Source organism: Montipora foliosa, chromosome 1 (genome assembly GCF_036669935.1).
Source record: "Montipora foliosa isolate CH-2021 chromosome 1, ASM3666993v2, whole genome shotgun sequence".
Classification (NCBI taxonomy): domain Eukaryota; kingdom Metazoa; phylum Cnidaria; class Anthozoa; order Scleractinia; family Acroporidae; genus Montipora; species Montipora foliosa.
Genome location: NC_090869.1, coordinates 46,621,237 through 46,641,236, shown reverse-complemented (window position 1 = coordinate 46,641,236; position 20,000 = coordinate 46,621,237). Strand labels below are relative to the sequence as shown.

General features: G+C 41.7%; 1 protein-coding gene across 1 annotated transcript; it reads left to right on the top strand.

The window, feature by feature from the left end:
• The first annotated feature begins 3,077 nt into the window (after positions 1 to 3,077).
• On the top strand, positions 3,078 to 18,841 carry LOC137970140 (E3 ubiquitin-protein ligase RNF213-like). The gene is made up of 4 exons (XM_068816643.1): positions 3,078 to 3,151; positions 3,781 to 16,135; positions 16,551 to 17,939; positions 18,113 to 18,841. Exons 1-3 carry the CDS (start codon positions 3,078 to 3,080, stop codon positions 16,659 to 16,661), a joined length of 12,540 nt encoding a protein of 4,179 aa, XP_068672744.1. The 3' UTR covers positions 16,662 to 17,939; positions 18,113 to 18,841.
• Positions 18,842 to 20,000: the final 1,159 nt, after the last annotated feature.

Below are 20,000 nucleotides of genomic sequence, written 5' to 3'. Positions count from 1 at the left end.
CTTTTGGTTCTTCCGAAAAGGGTTTTAAGATCCTGAACTGTGAGACTGAAATTTATTTAATTGCGGTTGTTTCTTCTCATTTAAAATAGGAAGGGTCTTTTGCCACTAAAACCTTTAGGTATTTTGTTTATTTCAATACGTTTTACGCTGGGAAAGGTTTTTGTGACACTTTTCGTCCAAATGAACACCCATAAATTAAGCTTTTTAAGGACCTTTAAGTAGATTATTTTTTGTAATTTAATATTCTCTGTCCAAAATTTGCATAAGAAGCTTGAAATAAACATTGCCACTCGCCACAGGAAATTTAGTCGCTGATTTACCTCTTCGTCGAGTTCTCGTTAATATTTTATAAATGTTGCTGTTATGTACAACAGTGAAACCAAACGGCAAAATCTCTGGTAACGTTTTCGAGTTGGATACCAGAGACGGAATCGAACACCTTGAGTAGTCTGTGTGTTCAATTTTCTGGCTATTTTTAAGTTTATTTATTTTTACTCAACTCTGCACAGTCTTCTGGTAAAAAACAATTTGAAATTTGATTAATTCTTGTTAGTCAAGAATTATTTTAAAGAAAGCTTGTTGTCCATTTTTTGCTTCATTATTGAAAGAAATGGTTCTTCAGTGAAGGGAGTGTGAAACAATCCGCAAATCCGCAATTAAACCCCTCGAAATAAAAGTGCTACGCCGTAAACTCCCAGCTTTTGCAGTACCATTTGGTGCAAACGTAAACCAAAATAAGACTTGACCTGTCAACAGATTAGACTGAAAAGAAGAGAAATTATGAAGCGGAAACAACATATTCAGTCTTTAGTGTGTGACATAAACGTTTGCTTAAGGCAACTCTAAACATGCATGACATGCAGGAAAACGTCCGTCAGAGTAATTTGCAGTTTTTTCTTTTTTGCAGACTATTTCACTTAAAGCGGATATGTCACGTTATTTTAGGGTGTTTCGAGAAAATCTTTACTTAATCACGAGTTTAAAACTTGAAAATGCTAATGTGGAATGCCCTTGCCGATAAAATTTCGTTACATCACAAACGAAGTGATTGTGCGAAAAAAACGACCTTTATCGAGGCGATTCGTCATAATTTTGAATAGCGGCCTGGCCCCAGTTGTTCAAAAGATAGATAACGCTATCCACCGGATAAATCACTATCCATTGGAAAGCGCAATTGGTTTCAATATGACTTACCCACTGGATAGTTCTTTATCCAGCGGGCAGCGCTATCCATCGTTTGAACTAGGGCCTGATGTATTAAATTTAATAAGTACAGTATTAAAAATTAAGATTAGAATTTAAACTAACTGATGATGCAAAACAGTGCCTTTCTGCTTCGTGACAAATCTGTTTGGTCGTTTCAGTTTCTATGCTACGTGTTTCATTTGTTTGTGGCGGATGACAGCGTTGCTTCAGTAAAGATTGTTACAGAGAAGCCGATGCTCAATGGCCAGATCACTCTTCTCCTTGAAGCCTGCTCAGAGGACAGAAGGCACTGGATCTCCCCAGAGCTGTATATAAATGCCAACAATCAAGAAACCTTTCGTTACCGTTATGATGTGAAATACAAGGAGGGAATTTTGAAGGCTGCAGCCACGTACTTTATAAACACCTTCACGAGAAGAAAAGATGACAAACATGTACAAGAGAGAAGGGTGAGGAAGTTGAATGAAGGAATGCAACAGTATGACATTTTCCACAATCCTAATGAAAATAAATTTAATAGAAATATTTTTCGTGGGCAGATGTTCTTTGTTCAAATGCTATTCCAGAAGCTAGCCTGTGGTATTGATTTAAAACAGTTGCTCATTGAATGCGAACACGTAGGGTTTGGCCACCCGAGCTATGCAAGTGAAGACATCAGGTCCTGTTTGACGTGGATTCAGGGAGCAATGAGTGAAAATGCCACTCCTCTTCAGGGTTTGTTCGTTTGCTGTGTTCTCGGTCAGTTGGTGGACCGTGGAAGATCTTGGTCTGCTGAAGATGTGACTAGATATCTTGGAAGTAAGACTGTTGATTTTGTTCTTTCATCCTTTGAAGATCTAAGCGATATTAGTTTACCAAAAACCAGTACAAAGTACATTTCGATTGTGGCAGAAGCTCTTTTCAAGACTGGATCCGCGACAGGACGCTTGCTTTTCATCAAGTACTTCTGTAATGTGCTTGATGTCAAATTTATGATGCTGGTATTAGACAAACTTTCATTGCAAAGTTTAACTGAACAGCAATTCGACAAACAGACTCCTATTGTACTTAACGCCCTCAAGCAGTCTGAGGACTCCACGAAGTGTTCAACATTCCTCTCGTACATGATCAGCTGTTCTCCAAGTGTCCTGTGCCTTTGGAAACTTCATACCGTCATGTCCAACACTTTTCCTGTCCAAGTTGACCGCTTGAAAGATGAGTTTTCAAGGAAGTACTGTAAGTTTATCTCATTCGTTAGTGTGACAAAACCAGACCTTCTACAGCCACAGTTTTGGGCTAAGGTACCGAATACCCTAAAGAATGAAGTAGCTACTCCATTCTGTAAAGCATTGCATGAACAACTTGCTTTACAGACAAAGTGGTCGAAAGAGAGAATTGCCAGTTTAAAGACCATTGTTCTGGATACCAGTTTGCAGTCATCAGACTACTTTCATCAGCTCCTTTCCAATGTATTGACAACCAGACAGAAAGAAATAGGATCTTTTCTCCTAGATCTCCTGACTACAGAGACATTTCTTCCATACTGGATGAACGAGGTCGCTAATGACGACAAAACCAAATTTTATCATCACTGCTTGAAAACCAGTTTCCAGTATGGTGGGGAGAAACTCAAAGACAAGGTCCTAAATGTTGTGGTGATTTGGAAGATGCTTTGTGAAACGGAGGCTCTGAAAACTAGCAAGGAACTTTGTGAAGCTGTGGATAAGGAGGCTGAGCGTTTGGTCATGAGGACAGGACTAGAAACCATCATTTAGGCCTTTAAAGATGCTCAGAATCATGAACCATCCGTCCAACAATGCCTTGTTTCTCTTCTTAGAATTTCAGTAAAACATCACAGTGGCATAGGAGACAATCGCTCAAGATACAGGCAAATGATTCGCTTTCTTGGTTTTGAGTCGTCAAAGGAAAAGGAGAAGAAGGATCTGCCAAAGATTGAGGTAGACAGGTGGGTCTTCTTTGTTTGGAATATTACATTCTTGAAACCAGGTCCATGATTTGCGCTGTGCAGAATTTATTATATTTTTTGATAATTACGTCAAAAGGAATAAAGAAGATGCTGCTTTCTTTTATGATCATTTCAAATAGCAGTAGCGCCGTAGTGTAGGTGTAGTGGAAATGGCTGTGGAATGAATGAACATCGGGAATGGACGATTGATACGCAAGTACGTTTATTCGCTATCGGTGATTTTCCGACTACGAACTTCGAAGGGAATCGAGAACGAAACTAATGAACACAATGGAATCAACTTCAAACTAAAGAAAGCGCAGAGTAACTAAACCTTTTGGAAAGAAAAAGACAATAGAAAACAATGTTTTGACCTAGTGATCTCTAAGATGCGTGTATACATGAAAGTGAGAATTAAACACACAAGAACAAGTAACAACGCTACTAAAGCCTATCTGGAAACGATGGTATTGCACAGAGAAAATAAAGTCCTGTTTCAAAACTCGTAGCCATGCGGCCATTTAGCAATAAAAATGCCAGGGAAGGTGGTCGTCGTCACCGCGCTTCTATTCATTTACATAGGAGCAAAGATTTAACTTGAGTTTTATGTTTGTATTCTCCTTTGTTAGGGCTGATGAAGAAGTATTGTTGGTTTTGATGGATTTAATCCCTGTGCCTTCAAAAGGAAAAATGGAAGAAATCTTAGACAACATGATTTCCTTCAGTGAGGACTGGTTGATTTTGTTAAGTGCAGTTCATTCTCAAAGCAGACTGCTACAACACCCTACACTTGCAGCGGTCCATCATTCCTTGCAGTCGCTAATAGATCCTCAACGAAGACGTCAATTTCCTGTCAACTTCTTTTCTCGTCTGGACGACAGTAAGATTAGTCTTCTAGCAAAGTTCTGTACCTTGGCTTCACCTTTGGTTCCTTCCGTGGTTCTAAATGTTCACCAATGCGATGACTATTGGATGTCACAATTTAAGTCAGATCAAGAGTCTGCGCGTTATTATTCTCAACTGTTCTTGGAACTTGAGAAGACCATCAATTTAGTGGAGAAAGTGTCAAAGGGCATTGTAACTGTTTCTGATGTACATTTACTGATCGATGAACTCAACCGCAGGAAGAAAGAATGGAGCGACACCACCTCCCTCAAAGATGTCTTTGACACAAACTACTGGGGGAAGCTGCATGCCCTCATTGACTTGGCAAAACCAATAGGGCCGGTCAGTGAATCAGCTATGTTTACCAATGTTGCCCGCTCATGTGTGACATTAGCGTTTTCAACAGTCGAATCACAGGTGGAAGCAGGACTTAATGTAGATGTCGATTCCGACTCCAAGGCAGAAAGCTGCAAAGTGAAGACTGCCGCTGAAATTTTGTTCCTTATAGAAGGAAAAGGATTTCAGCAATTCAAAGAAGCTTCCGCAAATATTTTTGATGATAGTAAAGATCCAAGCCTCAAGGAAGTTGATATGCTACTGAAAGGTATTGACAATCAAGACAAGCTCGATACAGAGCTCCAAATCCTTAAATCTATTCGTGGTGTTGAAATTTCGCGGCAGAGGCAGAAAATGCTGATAAACTATCTCAAGTTTCCATCCTTAAATGCTAAAGTTAAGCAAGTGATGTCAATGTTTTCAGCTCTTGGATTCGATGACAGCACAGGTGCTTCCATAGGCAAAGAGTTGCAAGACTTCATGTCCTTCAGTTGTGCCTCAAACCAAACTCTTGGTCACCTTTCTAAGGCAGTTGAAAATGGCAGCGTAGCGACCATTGATCACAGGCTTGATGAAACCTTAACAACCCTCATAACTGTCCTCCACCAATCCAGTGAATTGATCTCATTTATGAAGGAAACGGCCGGCGAAGACATACGAATATTAATTGATGCTGTAGAGGAGCATTCTGATCAGTTTGTTTCTGAAGCCACTGTCTCTGATTTGATTGATGTGCATGGATTTTTACAAAGTGTACTTAGAGAAGATCTGACAGATCCATTGCTATTTCTAGATCATCTGGAAAGCTGCTACGTGAAGCTTGAGAAGAAGGTGGAAATGGCAGCTAAGATTATACAATGTGGGTGCAATGTCCACAGCTTACGGGGGCTGTACATGAACGTTGCCAACCGTGGCGAAATGACAAAGGAGATCATTAGCAATGCTGTGCAGAAAGGGCGTTATCTGATCAAAGCTAATTTAGATGGGTCGTGCGAAATTCAGTTAAGCTACTGTCGTCATGAAACAACGTCCAAGGAGACAACATACAACATGGCAGAGCTTCATGACCTTAGAAGCCGAGCCCTCCTCATTGTGAACACGGACGCAAATAAGGGAAAGGTTACAGAGTCAGTAGGTCACGTTGCTATGATGATGAACACGACAATGACTACATTTATTACTCAAGTTGAAAGGCTTAATGACATCCTCAATATTATCACTTTGTTGCGAGAATCAGGTCATCCACAGTACAGCAAGAACTTTTGGCACAAGCTTCATTCCTTAGAGGAAATAAATTCTCTAGCCGATTCCCTTGCAGTAGATTTGGAACAATGGCAAAAAATTCTGCACAATTCACAAACAGAACATTACTTCTTAAATTTTTTTCATCCTGACCAGTTGTGGATCCTGCACGAGTTTTTTGCGAAAGGTTTGACAAATAAGTCAGCAGATATTGCCCTTAAAATGTCTGTCCACAGCTTGCTTCGCTTTGTGGATCAGAACGTAAAAATAGAAGACGTTGTTGGATTCCATTACCTGTACTCGAAACCCAAGGAACACCATGGCTATGAAAGTGATCTTAGAGCCATTGGACAGGTGCTTGATGCCATATTTATCCCTCGACAGGGGAAGAAAGTGCAAAAGGTGGCAAAGCTTGACTTGCAAGGAACTGTAAAACCAGGCGAATTATTTGTAGCAGTGCTCGAACAAGGAAGTAAACAGACAGCACACGTAGTAATGTCGCTCTTTGAAAATACGACAGGAGCTTGTCCCGAGCCAAACCAGGTTATTTTCTGCCACTCTGAGACCAGCTGGGAAAAGGTGGAACGACTTCTCAAACGTGCTTTTCTAGCACACGATCATTGCAATTCAGTTACGCTTCACTGCTTAGCCAACGTAGAGAATTTACCGAATGATATTCAGTTTGCGCTTGTGGACGCCATCAGAGAGCACCAACATCGAACCAAGGGTCCATATCTACTAGGCCTAATTTGCTGCGGGGGAAGTCATCACCATATCGCTGATCAATTCTCATCATGGGCGTGCAACATTATAGGAATGACTGAAGTCCAACTACGGACCACTTTCAACAGCAAGTTTCCTGAGGTCTGTATGGTCACATCAGACCTTCCTGGTGCGGGGAAAACTGAAGCCATTCACGAGCTGGCAGCATCCCAGAAAAAGAAGGTTGTGACAGTTCCAATCAGTGGACCCTTAAACCGAAAAAATCTAGTGAGAAGGCTGTCTGGTCTGCAGTTTAGACCATTTGAATGCATCCATTTTGATGTTGGCGAGGTAGATGATCCATCCATTCTTGACATATTTTTCTTCGAGCTAGTTGCCGTCGGGATGGTTTCTTTTGGAACGGATGTTTTTCACCTACCAACCCATCATGTTTACATCGAGATTGCAAACACGCTTAGCCACTGGTTGCGGGACTCGCTCGCTGTTACAAAGTGCTTTTCTACTTTGCATATCAAGTCAAATGGTTACAAAGATCTTATTGTCAGCCAGGAACCACTTAGCCCTATCCAAGTTGTTTGTCAATATCTTCATGCATATGATTCTGGTAAACTGGAGGGCGAGGATTTAAGGCCTGAGGAACTTAAGCCTTTAACATCAGAAAGCTGCAAAAAGCTGCTTTTGAAACACTTCTCGTCAAGTGGTGACTTGTCATTCAATATAGTGGAGAGTTTTGTCAAGGTCTTTGCTAATCAACTGTTGCAATTTTCGGCAAGTCCTTACTTCAAACCCCAGAATTTGAGAGCAGTTCTTGGGCACTCGCACAATACCCGAAATTGTTTGTTTAAGGCTCTTTTAGAGGTGTCAAGGGAGTTTGCATCCCGATCTGTCATGACGTGTAAAAATGTTCAGTCTGAAGCGATTTCCAGAGAAGAGGCTTCTGAATTGCTGAAAAAGATTCAGATGTCTTCATGCAATGTTGCTGTGAAAATGGTTGAACGAGTGGAGGGAATGATACAGTGGGCTGACAACAACCATCTTGTTATTGTTTTCCACGGTCTGGGAGCCTTAACTATTTCAGCTTTGTATCGTGACTTGTCACTGGTGCCTTCAAATGTGAAGGATTTGTTCAAAACGCAAGCAGTGAAAGGAAAAGATATGGATGACTTCACAAAGATGAGCCAAGAAGAGCTGCAGAGAAGACTAGACCTAATTGTACGGAGCACTCCCAGAGAATCCAACAGCAGTTTCCAAGTCCTTGATTATGCTCTCACACCAGACAATATTCTTAAAATGGTTCTCATTATTCAACGCATCAGAGCACGGATTCCAGTTATTGTTATGGGAGAAACCGGCTGTGGAAAAACTAGTCTGGTTAGATACCTTGCTGGGACATGTGGTGTCTCATTTCGTGTGTTTAATTTTCACGCAGGTGTGCGTGAGGAAGAAATGGTTACCTTTGTGCGTAAAGTGGAGGAAGAAGCCAAAAGTTGCAATGAAGTCTGGGTGTTTCTTGATGAAATTAATACCTGCGAATACCTCGGAACCATCAACGAAATTATTTGCCACCGTACAATCAGAGGCAAACCGCTTATGCCAAACATAGTCTTTATTGCTGCCTGCAACCCATACCGTCTTCGTCCTGCTGAAAAAATTTCAACAGCTGGCTTAAGTGGAAAGACTGTTACAGACGAATACTCTCGCCTGGTGTATCGTGTTCATCCATTACCTGAGACAATGATCGACTTTGTCTGGGATTATGGATCACTGAGTACCAATGATGAACGTGCCTACATTGGCCGCATGGTGGAGGGAATCACAGGCAACGGTGAAAAACTGCTGGTTGAACTTTTGTGCACTTCCCAGGAGTATATCCGAGAAGCTGAGATGAATCCATATTGTGTCAGTTTAAGAGACGCTTACCGCTGTATTGTTCTTGTGAAATGGTTCAGCCACACGCTAAAGAAAAAGGATAATTTTCCTGTATCGCGTTCTAACAATGGCTCAAAATACTCTAAGGCCACTTGCACGTTTTCACGTCAAATGAAATCCATTATCCTAGCTTTGGCTCACTGTTACCGATCACGACTTACAACTGCTGCATATAGAAGGGTATATCATGAGAAAATAGCTTCTTGCATTCGGAAAGACCAAGGTTCATTTAAAAGCAGTAGCTTTGAGGACATCGTTAGAGCTGAGGAAGAAGACTACCTGGGGCGAATGGAATTACCCCAGGGAACTGCGAAAAATGCGGCACTTCGTGAAAACGTTTTTGTGATGCTGGTTTGTATCTTGAACCAAATTCCCGTTTTTGTTGTTGGCAAGCCTGGCTGTAGCAAATCGTTATCCATGCAAATAATACGCAGCAACCTGAGAGGAAAAGATGCTAAAGACCCTTTTCTGAAGACTCTGCCACAACTCTATGTTGTATCTCACCAAGGGTCTGAATCGTCAACGTCTGACGGAATTTTGAAGGTGTTCGAGAAAGCAAAAAAGTACAGGAAGCATAACACAGCCAGTGATGTTCTACCTGTTGTTCTTCTTGATGAGATTGGTCTTGCCGAAATATCAAAGTACAATCCCCTTAAAGTGTTACACAGCCTATTGGAGCCAAGTGAAAGTTCGTTTCCTGATGTCGCTGTCGTGGGAATTTCCAACTGGGCCTTAGATGCTGCAAAAATGAACCGTGCTATTCATTTATCACGACCAGAACCTGATGTTGAGGATTTGTATGAAACTGGAATTTCATTGCGAGACACCAGCATGGACTCGTGTGGCATAAGAGTTTCATCTACTCGCACTTATCCTAATAATAAGCATCTCCGTTATCTTGCCAAGGCATATTACAAGTACCAAGGGATGCAAAGGTACCCCAATTTTCACGGCCTACGTGACTATTACAGCTTGATCAAGTGTCTTAGTACAGAGTCCAAGAATGACCCATCAGACACTGAAGAGAAAAACAAGAGAATCCAGCGTGCCCTTCAAAGGAATTTTGGCGGTGTGCAAAGGGATGTCAAAAATTTTCAAAGTTACTTTCAAGAAGAAATGCAAAAGGAGGACTTCGAAGAGCAGACGTATCATTTTCCAATCACTGACCTCATCTGTGACAACCTACATGACATTCTTGCCCGTCATCTAATGATAATCACAAATGGAGACTCCGCGATTGGTATTCTTGATCAGACACTGGAAAGTCTTCAGAAAGAAAAGATCACCATCTTTGGAAGTCAATTTCAAGAAGATCTCTCGGAGGAGTACAACTACCGGATCTTGAGCCGGATCATCCTTTGCATGGAAAGAGATTGTGTTCTGATCCTGCGAGATCTTGAAAACATCTATGGCAGTCTTTACGACATGCTAAATCAAAACTACACAGTGGTTGGAGGAAAGAAGAACTGCCGTGTTGCACTTGGTGCTTTCAGCAACCCAATGTGCCAAGTTCATGATGGTTTTCGCTGTATTGTCTTAATTGACCAAAGACGAATTGACTTTACAGACCCGCCTTTTCTTAATCGTTTTGAGAAGCAGCTTCTGCGTTTTTCAGACGTCTTGAATGAGGAAGAAAGGAATCTGATAAACGCCCTCAAAAGGTGGGTGAAAAGCATTTCAACAGTGCCCAATCTCGAATCTCAATTTTGCGATGATGACATGTTTGTAGGATTTTGTGATGATACCCTTCCATCAGTAGTTCTGAAAAACAGTCAAGACCCGGAACTTGATTACAACGAAATTTTGGAGCAGTGCAAGGAGGATCTTATGATGGTGGCGTCTCCTGATGGTGTTGTGAGAAGTATGGAGTCAGATCTTGCGCAGACGAATTTGCAAGAGGTTCAGGCACTTCACGACAACTATTTTCAGAAGCCGTTGCATAGTGGATTGAAGAATTACTTGAGACATGCACTTCAAATCCTTGAAAATGATTCGAAAAGTGAGGATGCCACGTCTGGCATGAAACTGGTAGTCATGACCCATAGCAACATCAACCTGAGCGTTTCGCAATGCCTTGAAGGGTTAGTGAAGTGTCAGACAGAAAAGCTAAGTGCTTTCAAATCTGAGAAGCAATTGACGAGGGAGCTAGAACGCTTCTGGAGATCAAAGGACTCGTTCTTGGTATTGCAGTGTAAACCAGAACTGGATGCCACTCACATGCTTCTTGCTAAGTCCATCATCGAGCAACAAAGAGATAAATATATAAAAGAGGCGATTAAAACAACGAGAAAACAGGTCAAGCATGTTTGCATTGTAATCCATGTTCAGAGAGAAAGTGTTGCCAATAAAACTGAAAGTCAGCGATGGCAGTTCAGTTTCCAGAGTGGGTGGAAGCAAGTGACGATTGACGTTCTGGAACACCCAGTTCTATCCATAACTGAATGTTTAGATGGCACTATCACTGATCTGCTGGAATCCAAATCACTCTCATTTGAAGACGAGGCGTTAAATCAACTTCTGTGGTGCTTCACTCGAATCAAATATCCTAGCAGCATGCAGCCCTCCTTAGATGCTGTCCTTCAGATAAACCAGTTGTTGAAATCGTGTTCTGTGATCTTGGAATGTTTCAAGGATTTAGTTGTTCGGTGGTTAAAAAAGAGAGACGCGCAAAATTTACACTCCACAGGTCTCTCCAGGTGGCAGTACACCGTGGCGTGTGATAGAGAAGCATTGATCAACTACTCGCATCTACTGGGTGCTATCCAACATTATATTAGTCACCTCATACGTCAACCACTGGCAAAGATAGTCTACTTTTTGGAGAGCGAATCAGCTTGGCCTCACTTCCTATTGTCAAGGGACATTTCCGGTGAAGAGAAACTACAAGTGTGGTTGAAGCTGATGTCAGATGAAGAGATTCTCAACATTGACAAGATTCCTGACCAACAAGGACCAGAGTCTTACTATACTTCCGAGAGGTGCTTGGATCTAAAATTTCCTTTTGCATCCGTGTTTTACAAGAAGGTAGAACAAGTACAACCCATGTTTGTTGAAGACCAAAGACGGCTTCTCTTAGATGAGACCAACCTGAATGATGAAGAAACATTGCGTGAAGTGGCAGTAGAATCACAACTTCACAAGTTTGCTTCACTTGTGAAGGAGAAAATTCCTCAAGTGTATGATCTTGCATACCTTCAAAACAACATCGAGTTATACGTTGAGGATCTCCTTGATAAGAAAACTTCTCTATTTTCCGATGTATTCGCACGGTCTGAGAGGATCGATTTCTTAAAAGCAGCAATGGCTCAAGATATCAAGTTTGTGGTATGCGGCGATCCTGCTCTCGCTATAGTCCGTCTACATTCTTTGTTTTGGTTGAACGGCTTTTCGTACATGACAACCCTTGAGGTTTACGGCACTTGCCACAGTGTATCAAACGTAAACATCAAAGACCTTCTCTGTAAGTATATCCCTTTATTTGAGAGAAGTCTCTTTCAGGACAAGACGGCAGCAACGTTGAAAGGAAATGAGAATGAACACAGTAACTTCAAAGATGTGCAGTACACAAATCTGAATTCAGACGGCGAGATCGGCAGCCAGGTTACACAATTTGAAACCTCCGATGAGACAGGAACTGTAGCACAATCTCAAGGAGCTCTGGAAAGTAAATGCATGGCTAGTGTGTGGCGACAACTTGAAGGAGACTGTGAGGTGGATGCAACTGGAACGGTACAAGTGACTCAAGCTGCAAAGAAAGGAGAAAAAGATAAAAAAGAAGACCAAACACAGATACCAGGAGGTGATGGTTTAGCAATGGAAGGTTGTCAGAAGAGTTTTGGCGTTGTGGAAAGAATTGATCCAGATAATAGCCTTCATAACGCAGACAAGAGTCTAACAGACCAGACAACATATGAATGGGGCGATGCCGATAAGATTGAAGTGCAAGTTCAATGCACGGTAGAGGAGATTGTCCAAGATCGACAATTGCAGGAGGAAGTGGAAACTGATTATTTCGATGAATACTCGATGGAAGGACATAATTCACACTATAAGGAGGAATTGTTGGTGGATGACGATGGGGAAACAGTTGTTACCTTTGAAGAAGAAATGGTGGAAATGTGTTGTTTTTCATTACTCCCAACCGATGATGTGGTCAAAAGTTTTCAGGGTGTCGACGACTGCCATCGAACAACAAGTCTCTTTCTTGCAACAGTGATCCGAATGCCGGTACAAAACCCTGCAATACATTTTCTTCGGGTTTGTATCGACTTTCTTTCGCTTGTTCTGGTGTCTGACGATCTTGATATGTATTCCCTGTATATGCTTGGTGAACTTGGAAGGGCATTGACCTCTGAGAGATATCTTGACTCTCCAGTTGCATTTGATCGTATAACTTGTATAATCGATGAATTGCAGAAAAGGGGCATTCAAGGTCGAAGAGCGGCAGACTTCTTAATGACCTTTTATGGACGATGCATTGATTCAAACCCAGACAGCCCAGTTCTTAGCTCCATTCTTGCAAGGATCTCCTCGAGCAGAGAAAAGTCATTCATGCAGCTTGCTGGACCAGTGATCCACCGCATTTTTCTTGTAGAAGAACAACTTTGCCCTGGAGTTTTTGAAAACCTTTTAAATGGCGGTGCAATTGATGAACATCCCGGTATCCAACAAATAGGTCATGCTTTGCAAACGCAAACTGGAGATGATACGCTTGACTGTCCTTTCTCTGCCTTGTGCTGTGACCTCATAGGTGAAGTTGCTTCCTGGGATGTTAACATCTCCTCAGTGTCTAGTTCAGACGATCATCTTCTGAATAATTTTCGCAGGGCTTTTCAGACTTTGGTCGATCCCTTTGATGACACTGAATACGCAGAGTTAAATCTACTGTGTGCCGCAGCATATGTGAAGTCCGTCTTGGCATCATTTGTCAAATTTATTTTACCGCGACGCCAGTGCCTGGTTGAAGACGGGGAGTTTTCCATGGTCATGCAGGAAATACACTCAGCATTTCCCTCTACCCAAACTAATCCAGGCCCCTCAGTGGCATCAGAGTTACAGTTGTTTTTCTTAAAGGAACTCATGAAAGAGCTGTATTTGTTTGACGTGCACAAAATCTGCCAGTTTAGCTCTCAACTTCCTTCTTTAAAGAGCTTACACTGGAAAGATGAAATCCTGATCGGGAAACTTAGTTTTGATCCTTTTCAAAAGCACATACAGGATTCTCCAGCTCAAGCAGCTCTGGCCACTCTTCTGGAAAAATGCAATTTGAAGCCGTTTGAAGATGTCATCTCTAACCTACCAGAGTCAGCGGAACAGCGACTTAAGGTGGCACTTCTTTTGACTAAGTCGTTCTACCTCATTCGCTCTGAAAGAAATTTGCGGGACAGTGAGGATAAAGCAAGTGAGTTATTTGTAAAGAATATGTGTAACCTTGAAGCGCCTTATGTGGAACTCCTTCTCCGGATTACAGGAAAAAAGGATTTCAAAAGCCCAGAGCTTTGCATTTCACCCGAATCTTCGTCAGCTGATGTTCATAAGGCGATGTTGATCCTTCATCTTTGCTCAATCGTAGCATCGAGAATTATCACTACAAATACGAAGACTCTGGCTTTCATGTCGTACCTCGCTAATCCATTGAAATCACAAAGTATGTTCGTCCTGGCATCCGGAGAAAGTCGCCAAGAACCTTATATGGTACACCACAACTACAGTTCTGAACAGTCTTCACAGGCAACCATCTTCTCTTGTGCTTGTATGACAATGTTTGTTACGGCTTCGAAGAAAGAGAAAACGTGTCCAAATTGCGGGTCAGAATGTCAAAGGCAAAGTGAAGGCAAAAAGAATGAATGCCCAATTAAACCCCGTCCTCCAACAAGTGGTTATGTCCTCATTCCAGGTTCTCAAGATGCCTCCCACAAAGTGCGGGCTTTAAAACCAGCCGAATTTCGTATTCTTCATCTTTTTGTTTGCTCGGTGCTTTACGGCGGCTATGCACTTGAGCTCTTTGATGACAAATGTCTGACGCAGATATTGAGCACTGAGCAGTTGGAAGAATGTCCCTCTGAATTGTGCTTCCAGCTGATAGAGAACGACTTGAGAGCATTGTCTATTCTCTTAGATGCAAAGGAGAAGGATGTCATCCGTTTCTTGCACTGTGCCATAGAAGATTGCACGTCTCTTATAACCACAGCAGTTGTGTGTCCTACAGAAGAGTCAAGATTGACGTGGGAAACGAAGTTTGCAGCTGTATTAACTCCGCTGATCCACGAATTTTGCGGCCGAAAACATTTGACACGTTTTCAAGACTATGCACCCAAGTCACTTCTGAGTGTTCAAAGGAAGATCGAGGAGACTGACTGTCCCCATTTCCCAGAAAGGGAGATACGAAACCAGCACCACCTTTCCAGGTTGTTCCGAGTAACGTATCCAAAAACATTCAAGAGCTTAAGAGCCTACTACGTGGCAGCCAATAATGAAACGAGGAACGGCCATCCTCTACTCGGCTTATTCCTCGATTTTGATGAAAGCCTCCCGCTTGTTGCAAACCTGAACGATCTTCTTTCGTGGAGTCGTAAAGTGGATTCAATGTTGAGTAGGCGACTTACCCGAAAGGATGCTGCTCAGAAGATTGGAGATGTCATTCAAAAAGAAGTCCATTCTCCTGAGGAGAAAAAGCGACTGAATGAGGACTTTAAAAAGTTTTGCAAAGCATGGGAGAAGATGCGTCCTTTGGTTTGCAAGCAATTGAAGATGGAAGTACCATATATCAGTGAAAGTTCGCCGATTTCGTACTGCCTTGTTGACAAAAGGGGAAAAGGAGTCTTTCTGTGTGCAGCTTTAGAGTTACTTCAGAACATCCAGAACGACTTCTTACGCAAGATACTGTGCATTGCAGCGACAGGCAAAAGCTCCGGGTTGGTCTTCCTTGAGAGGGCCGTAAAAAAATGTGCTATCCCTATAGTCCATTTGCAGGACGCTCGAGAGAAAGAAATCATCCAGTACAAATGGTCCGACGATATTTTAAGGCATTCCCAGCGTAATACCGAGTATGGCCATGGAGGGGAGGTATTCTTTGATCTTGAAAAGATCGAGAAAGAAATGGCAGCGCGTTTCCTTGTGGGAAAATCATACTTGTCAACGTTCAATGGATTACACGAGTTTATTTTTTCGCGAGAGCTCTTCCACACGAGCAAAGGTATTCTGGATGAATTACAAAATATGATTCCCCAGGAGCCCCTTACAGAGATGCTTCGAAGTGGTCTTCGTTCAAGCGAACATAGTCTCGAGGCCATGCAAGACTTGCTAGAGCACATGGAAATCGTCCTTTGCTTGTTGAAAAGGTATCAGGTCGGAAAACCAGGGGACCCCTTGACAGACTTTACAGACAAATGGCTCTGTGGATCAAGACCATTCCCAAAGCATTTACTCCCTCAACCCCACAGTGCCATTCAGCTGACACATGTGGTTGCCTTGTACGAATTCCTCGAGGATAGACTGGCCGAATCCGCCTCAAAGCGCGTACATGATGCATATCGCGTTGACATACCCAGTTTGATAGAGGAAGAAATGGTCAAAGCAGCGCCAGCAAGTGGCGAGGCCGAGCTCGATCGTTCTTTGCTGATTGCTTTATCAACAGCGCTGGGACGTTTCATTTTCCGCTATCTTTCATCTGAGGAAATCAGACCTGAACCTGGAGGCAGTCTAGTGGAGCACTTGCTGGAGTCTTCGCTATGGCCGATCGATGCTAACAAACTCTGCAATTTGCTGAAGGTGCACCCTTTATCCAAGCTCGTTACATCTATGATCTCTGACAAGCTGACCATTGGACATACGTATCAAGTCCTCTGCTTCTACCAGAATCGTCTCAAAGTGAGTGATAGATAATTATAGCTATTATACCAGAGCCACACGGATATGATAATTGAGCAATTAAGTGGCTTTTAAGGATTCAATCTACCACGTTTAGATGATTTGATCTAACATTTGCAGCTTAAGATAGGTGTGTATGTCCTACAGGGGGATGATAAAAGTATCAGAAGATTTAGAGAATTCTGGCGAAGATCGTTCGAAAGCGTAGTTAAATTGGAATGAATGCAACTCGGGCCTCGCCCAGGAATGACTGAATAAACGGCCTGTGGTTATAAATAACCAAGGTTATTAAAGATATGCATTGGTCTTGATGCCTGTTTTTCAGGGATAGTTGGTATTGCCGTTAATTAGGTTTACAATCATTTCTGGAGTTAAGTTCTTGACGTTATATATATATTCCAATAATTTTTTTTAGGTGTTGGAAGAGGTTAGGCAAGTTGTTCGGAGTCCAGTTGCAAAGGGCAAGCGTACCACTAGCTCAAGGTCCCGCCAGCTGAAAAGCCTGGCACGGTTCAGCTGCTCTTGAAGAAGGCATTTTATCCTTTGTTGTAACTCATGCGTTATGTTTCGTATGTGGAAGATATCGAGTATTTGTAACAATCCAAACTTTAAGATTAACTGAGTCAAACTGAGCGAGAGGACCGCCGGAACTGGAGGATATTGTCACGAGGTCTTGACTGTACGAACTGGGTGCCAGTATTCGTCAGTACAGTTTCGGCAGAGTAAAGTGTTAAGTACTTTATTACATTGTAGTTTTTGGAGCTAAATGATGCCCCTACGGTCGCTATGGCTGCGATTTTCGAGAATGAAGCGAGCATTAAAACGTGCATTTCAATGATTCACGAAAATGAAAGCATGTCTACACTGAAGGATATGATAAGTTCTTTAAGAAATCCTGCCTCTCAAGACGCTTTTTTGTTTAAATTTTAGAGAAATATCGCTAAAAGAACCCAGAAATGACGATACCAGTGAATCCACTCAGATTTCTATTTTTTTCTGTAGATAAAGTTCTTTTAGTAATGCTTGGTGGTACAGCCATGTAAAATCGATGTTTGAAGCTGAAAGTTAACCATTTAAAGCCAAGTAAGTGAACGTGTGCCCAATAAAGTACCCAATTTTAAAGTTCTGCATTATACCCTCGCAACCAACTGGCATCATATACCCAGATGCATTTCATTCGGGACAAGTGCGTGTTGCATCTCGTGAAGCGCTCTTAAAATGTGTTTCTGGTTTGTTAGTAACTGTCCAAGGCCAAAAACAAATGTTCTTGATTCTAGTTGTGTGGTTGAACATTCAAACCAAATTAAAATTCTTCATCAAGGGAGAAGCAGGCCTATCCTTTTCAGAAAAAAAAAGTTTTTACTTGAAGATGTTTCAGAAAAAAATGTCAATGTTTGGAACAACCGGGAAGAAAGAAATTTCAGACGAACGTAGATTGCCTGTTTTCCTGGTAGTGGCACGTGCTGCAAAACCCGAACGTTCAAGAGCCAATCAAAATGCTCGTTTCATCCAAGTGATTGTGCATGTAGACTTAAGTTTCATGGTTTAATTGTTAAGATGAATGGCGGTTCTTGGACGAGATTAAATAGCAGTAAAAGTAAACATGAACCGTATTGATGTATTCTTTTCAGTAATATTTTTCGTAATGTAACTAGGTTTGAAGTTAAATGAAACTAGATTACTGAGTAGTGGAATAAGATGGCATAATGTAAACGCTCAGTTGTAATTTGTCTATGACTCAAAAATAAGACTGATCAAAGACATGGCAAGTCGTTTGTAGCAAAATATAATCCTTGAAATTTATGTTTAATCCGCCAAATATTGGTGTAATTCAAACCAGCCAAAAAGCCATTCAATCCAGTACCCTGAGGTTCGATTCAATTCAAACCTCTAAATATTTGTTTAAAACTTTCCGGTTTTATTCAATCTTCCTGGGACGAGCGCGGCCAACATAAACAGCAGTCCCTTGAGTGCGAGAGAGTACACACTTGTTTTGGTATGAGGTTTTGTTGCAACTGTTACATTCCACAAGTACGAGCTTTACATTCTTTCATGAAAAACAACAAATTTACAATCTCCGGAAAACCGCCCAAGGGATTCTCTACGTCCCATAATAGTTCATGTGGGCTAGTCCCAGTCTCTGGCGTTCTACTTGCTACACAACGCTGAAAACTGAGAACACTTTTCAAGGTACTTTGGATGCGGCAGCACCAGAAGTATATGCTGAAGTTCTTGATCAAACATTAGTTTAGTAACGACGTTAAGGGGTCGCTGTAGCATTGTTGCAAGGGATAAGGAATTCAACATTCTATTCCGTTCCTTGGTAAAGCAAATTCTAGGGCCTTCTTCTTACTGGTGACTGGTTTACCTTGAGTCTAAACGGTACAGTAGCTCGTAGTCTCTGCCTTATTCAGACGACAAACCTCGCACCAGCTGTACTGTTTCTGATTCGTGATGTATCTAGCATCTAGTGCTCTCTGGAGTACTATTTGAATTCGAAGCCTGAGTGTTGGAAACTGAACCTTGTTGTATTTGGGGATTTGCTGTTCCCCGAAGGATATTCGAAGAGCTTCCAACATCGGAGTTGCACTTCTTCCAAGATTTCAACAAATTTTCAGAAAGGCGGGAAAAGATTATCCTTTTGGCCGCGCTCGTCTCAGTAAGGTATTAGATTGAATGACTTTTTACTGGTTTGAATTAAACCAATATTTGGCGGATAAAATATAAATTGTAAGGATTAAATTGATACAAACGGCTTGTCATACTATCACAAAGTAACATGGAGATGAAATCTTTCGTTTGTTAGGAATTTTTTTTAATCGACAAACCTAAATTAGTGAAATAAAGGGGAATAAATCACAAATCCCGAGGTAACGGGTCACCAGTGTTGACTGAATGATGAAATTGTATATGAAATGAATCATATGAACTGCGGCTATGAAATCAAGTGAAGCTATGATCTTCACAGTTATGAACGCAATTTTTACAATTGCGTAGAGAAGCCTGAAAAATTCAGGAATTCAAAAAATTCATGGACCTCACGGGACCATTAGAACCCACAAATGACCAGCTCCCAACGTCAGTGGCTTCATAGCTCAGTTGGTTAGAGCGTGGCACCGGAATCGCGAGGTCACGGGTTCAAACCCCGTTGAAGTCCTGAATTTTTCAGGCTTCTCTACGCAATTGTAAAAATTGCGTTCATAACTGTGAAGATCATAGCTTTTCTTGAGTATTGACTGAATCAACACACAAGCATTCCTTTATCAGTTAAGCTAGTGGACTAATTTTTCATTTAGAAATGTGATACTTTAATGCTCTTTTAAGCGAATTCTGTTTGTTAACTCATGGGTGTTCAGTACCTATCTGAACAAGGCGCCTTTTTTTAAACAAAGATAGAACATAAACCAATATTTGATTGGATTTGATTTGAAGGGTGGCACAGTTGGTTAGTGCGCGGCCTTGGGGCAAGAGGTCCCGAGTTCGATCCCCGGATCTTGCATCCTTGTTTCGACTTCTTTCCTTTCAGTGTAGCCTAAGTAGCTTTAAATACCCTTAAAACGGAGCACTGATGGAAAGAGGTGGGTACGTTAAATAAGGTGTACCTTTTCCTTTACCTATCCATGCGATTTGCCAGAAACTTGAAAAACGTCGGGCCGACTTTTTTCAAGATTACCCAAATGCGATCCGTCTTAATCTTGTCCATTTCTGTCCATCCATGTTTCTCTTTCCTTTTGCTGTACTTCTTTTATGTTCAACAGGTTTAAGTGGTTATTACAATGTTTCAGTCTACTTTTCAACAAGACCTAACGCAGCTCTCAATCTGGAGTGATACCTGGAAAATGTGTCTCAGTATACCCAAATGTAA

Excerpts from the sequence above, each read along its gene's own strand:
- LOC137970140 (XM_068816643.1), top strand. The coding sequence starts at position 3,078 with ATGATTCGCTTTCTTGGTTTTGAGTCGTCAAAGGAAAAGGAGAAGAAG. Across the intron at positions 3,152-3,780 it reads CCAAAGATTGAGGTAGACAG|GGCTGATGAAGAAGTATTGT; the intron begins GTGGGTCTTCTT and ends CTCCTTTGTTAG. Across the intron at positions 16,136-16,550 it reads TCTACCAGAATCGTCTCAAA|GTGTTGGAAGAGGTTAGGCA; the intron begins GTGAGTGATAGA and ends AATTTTTTTTAG.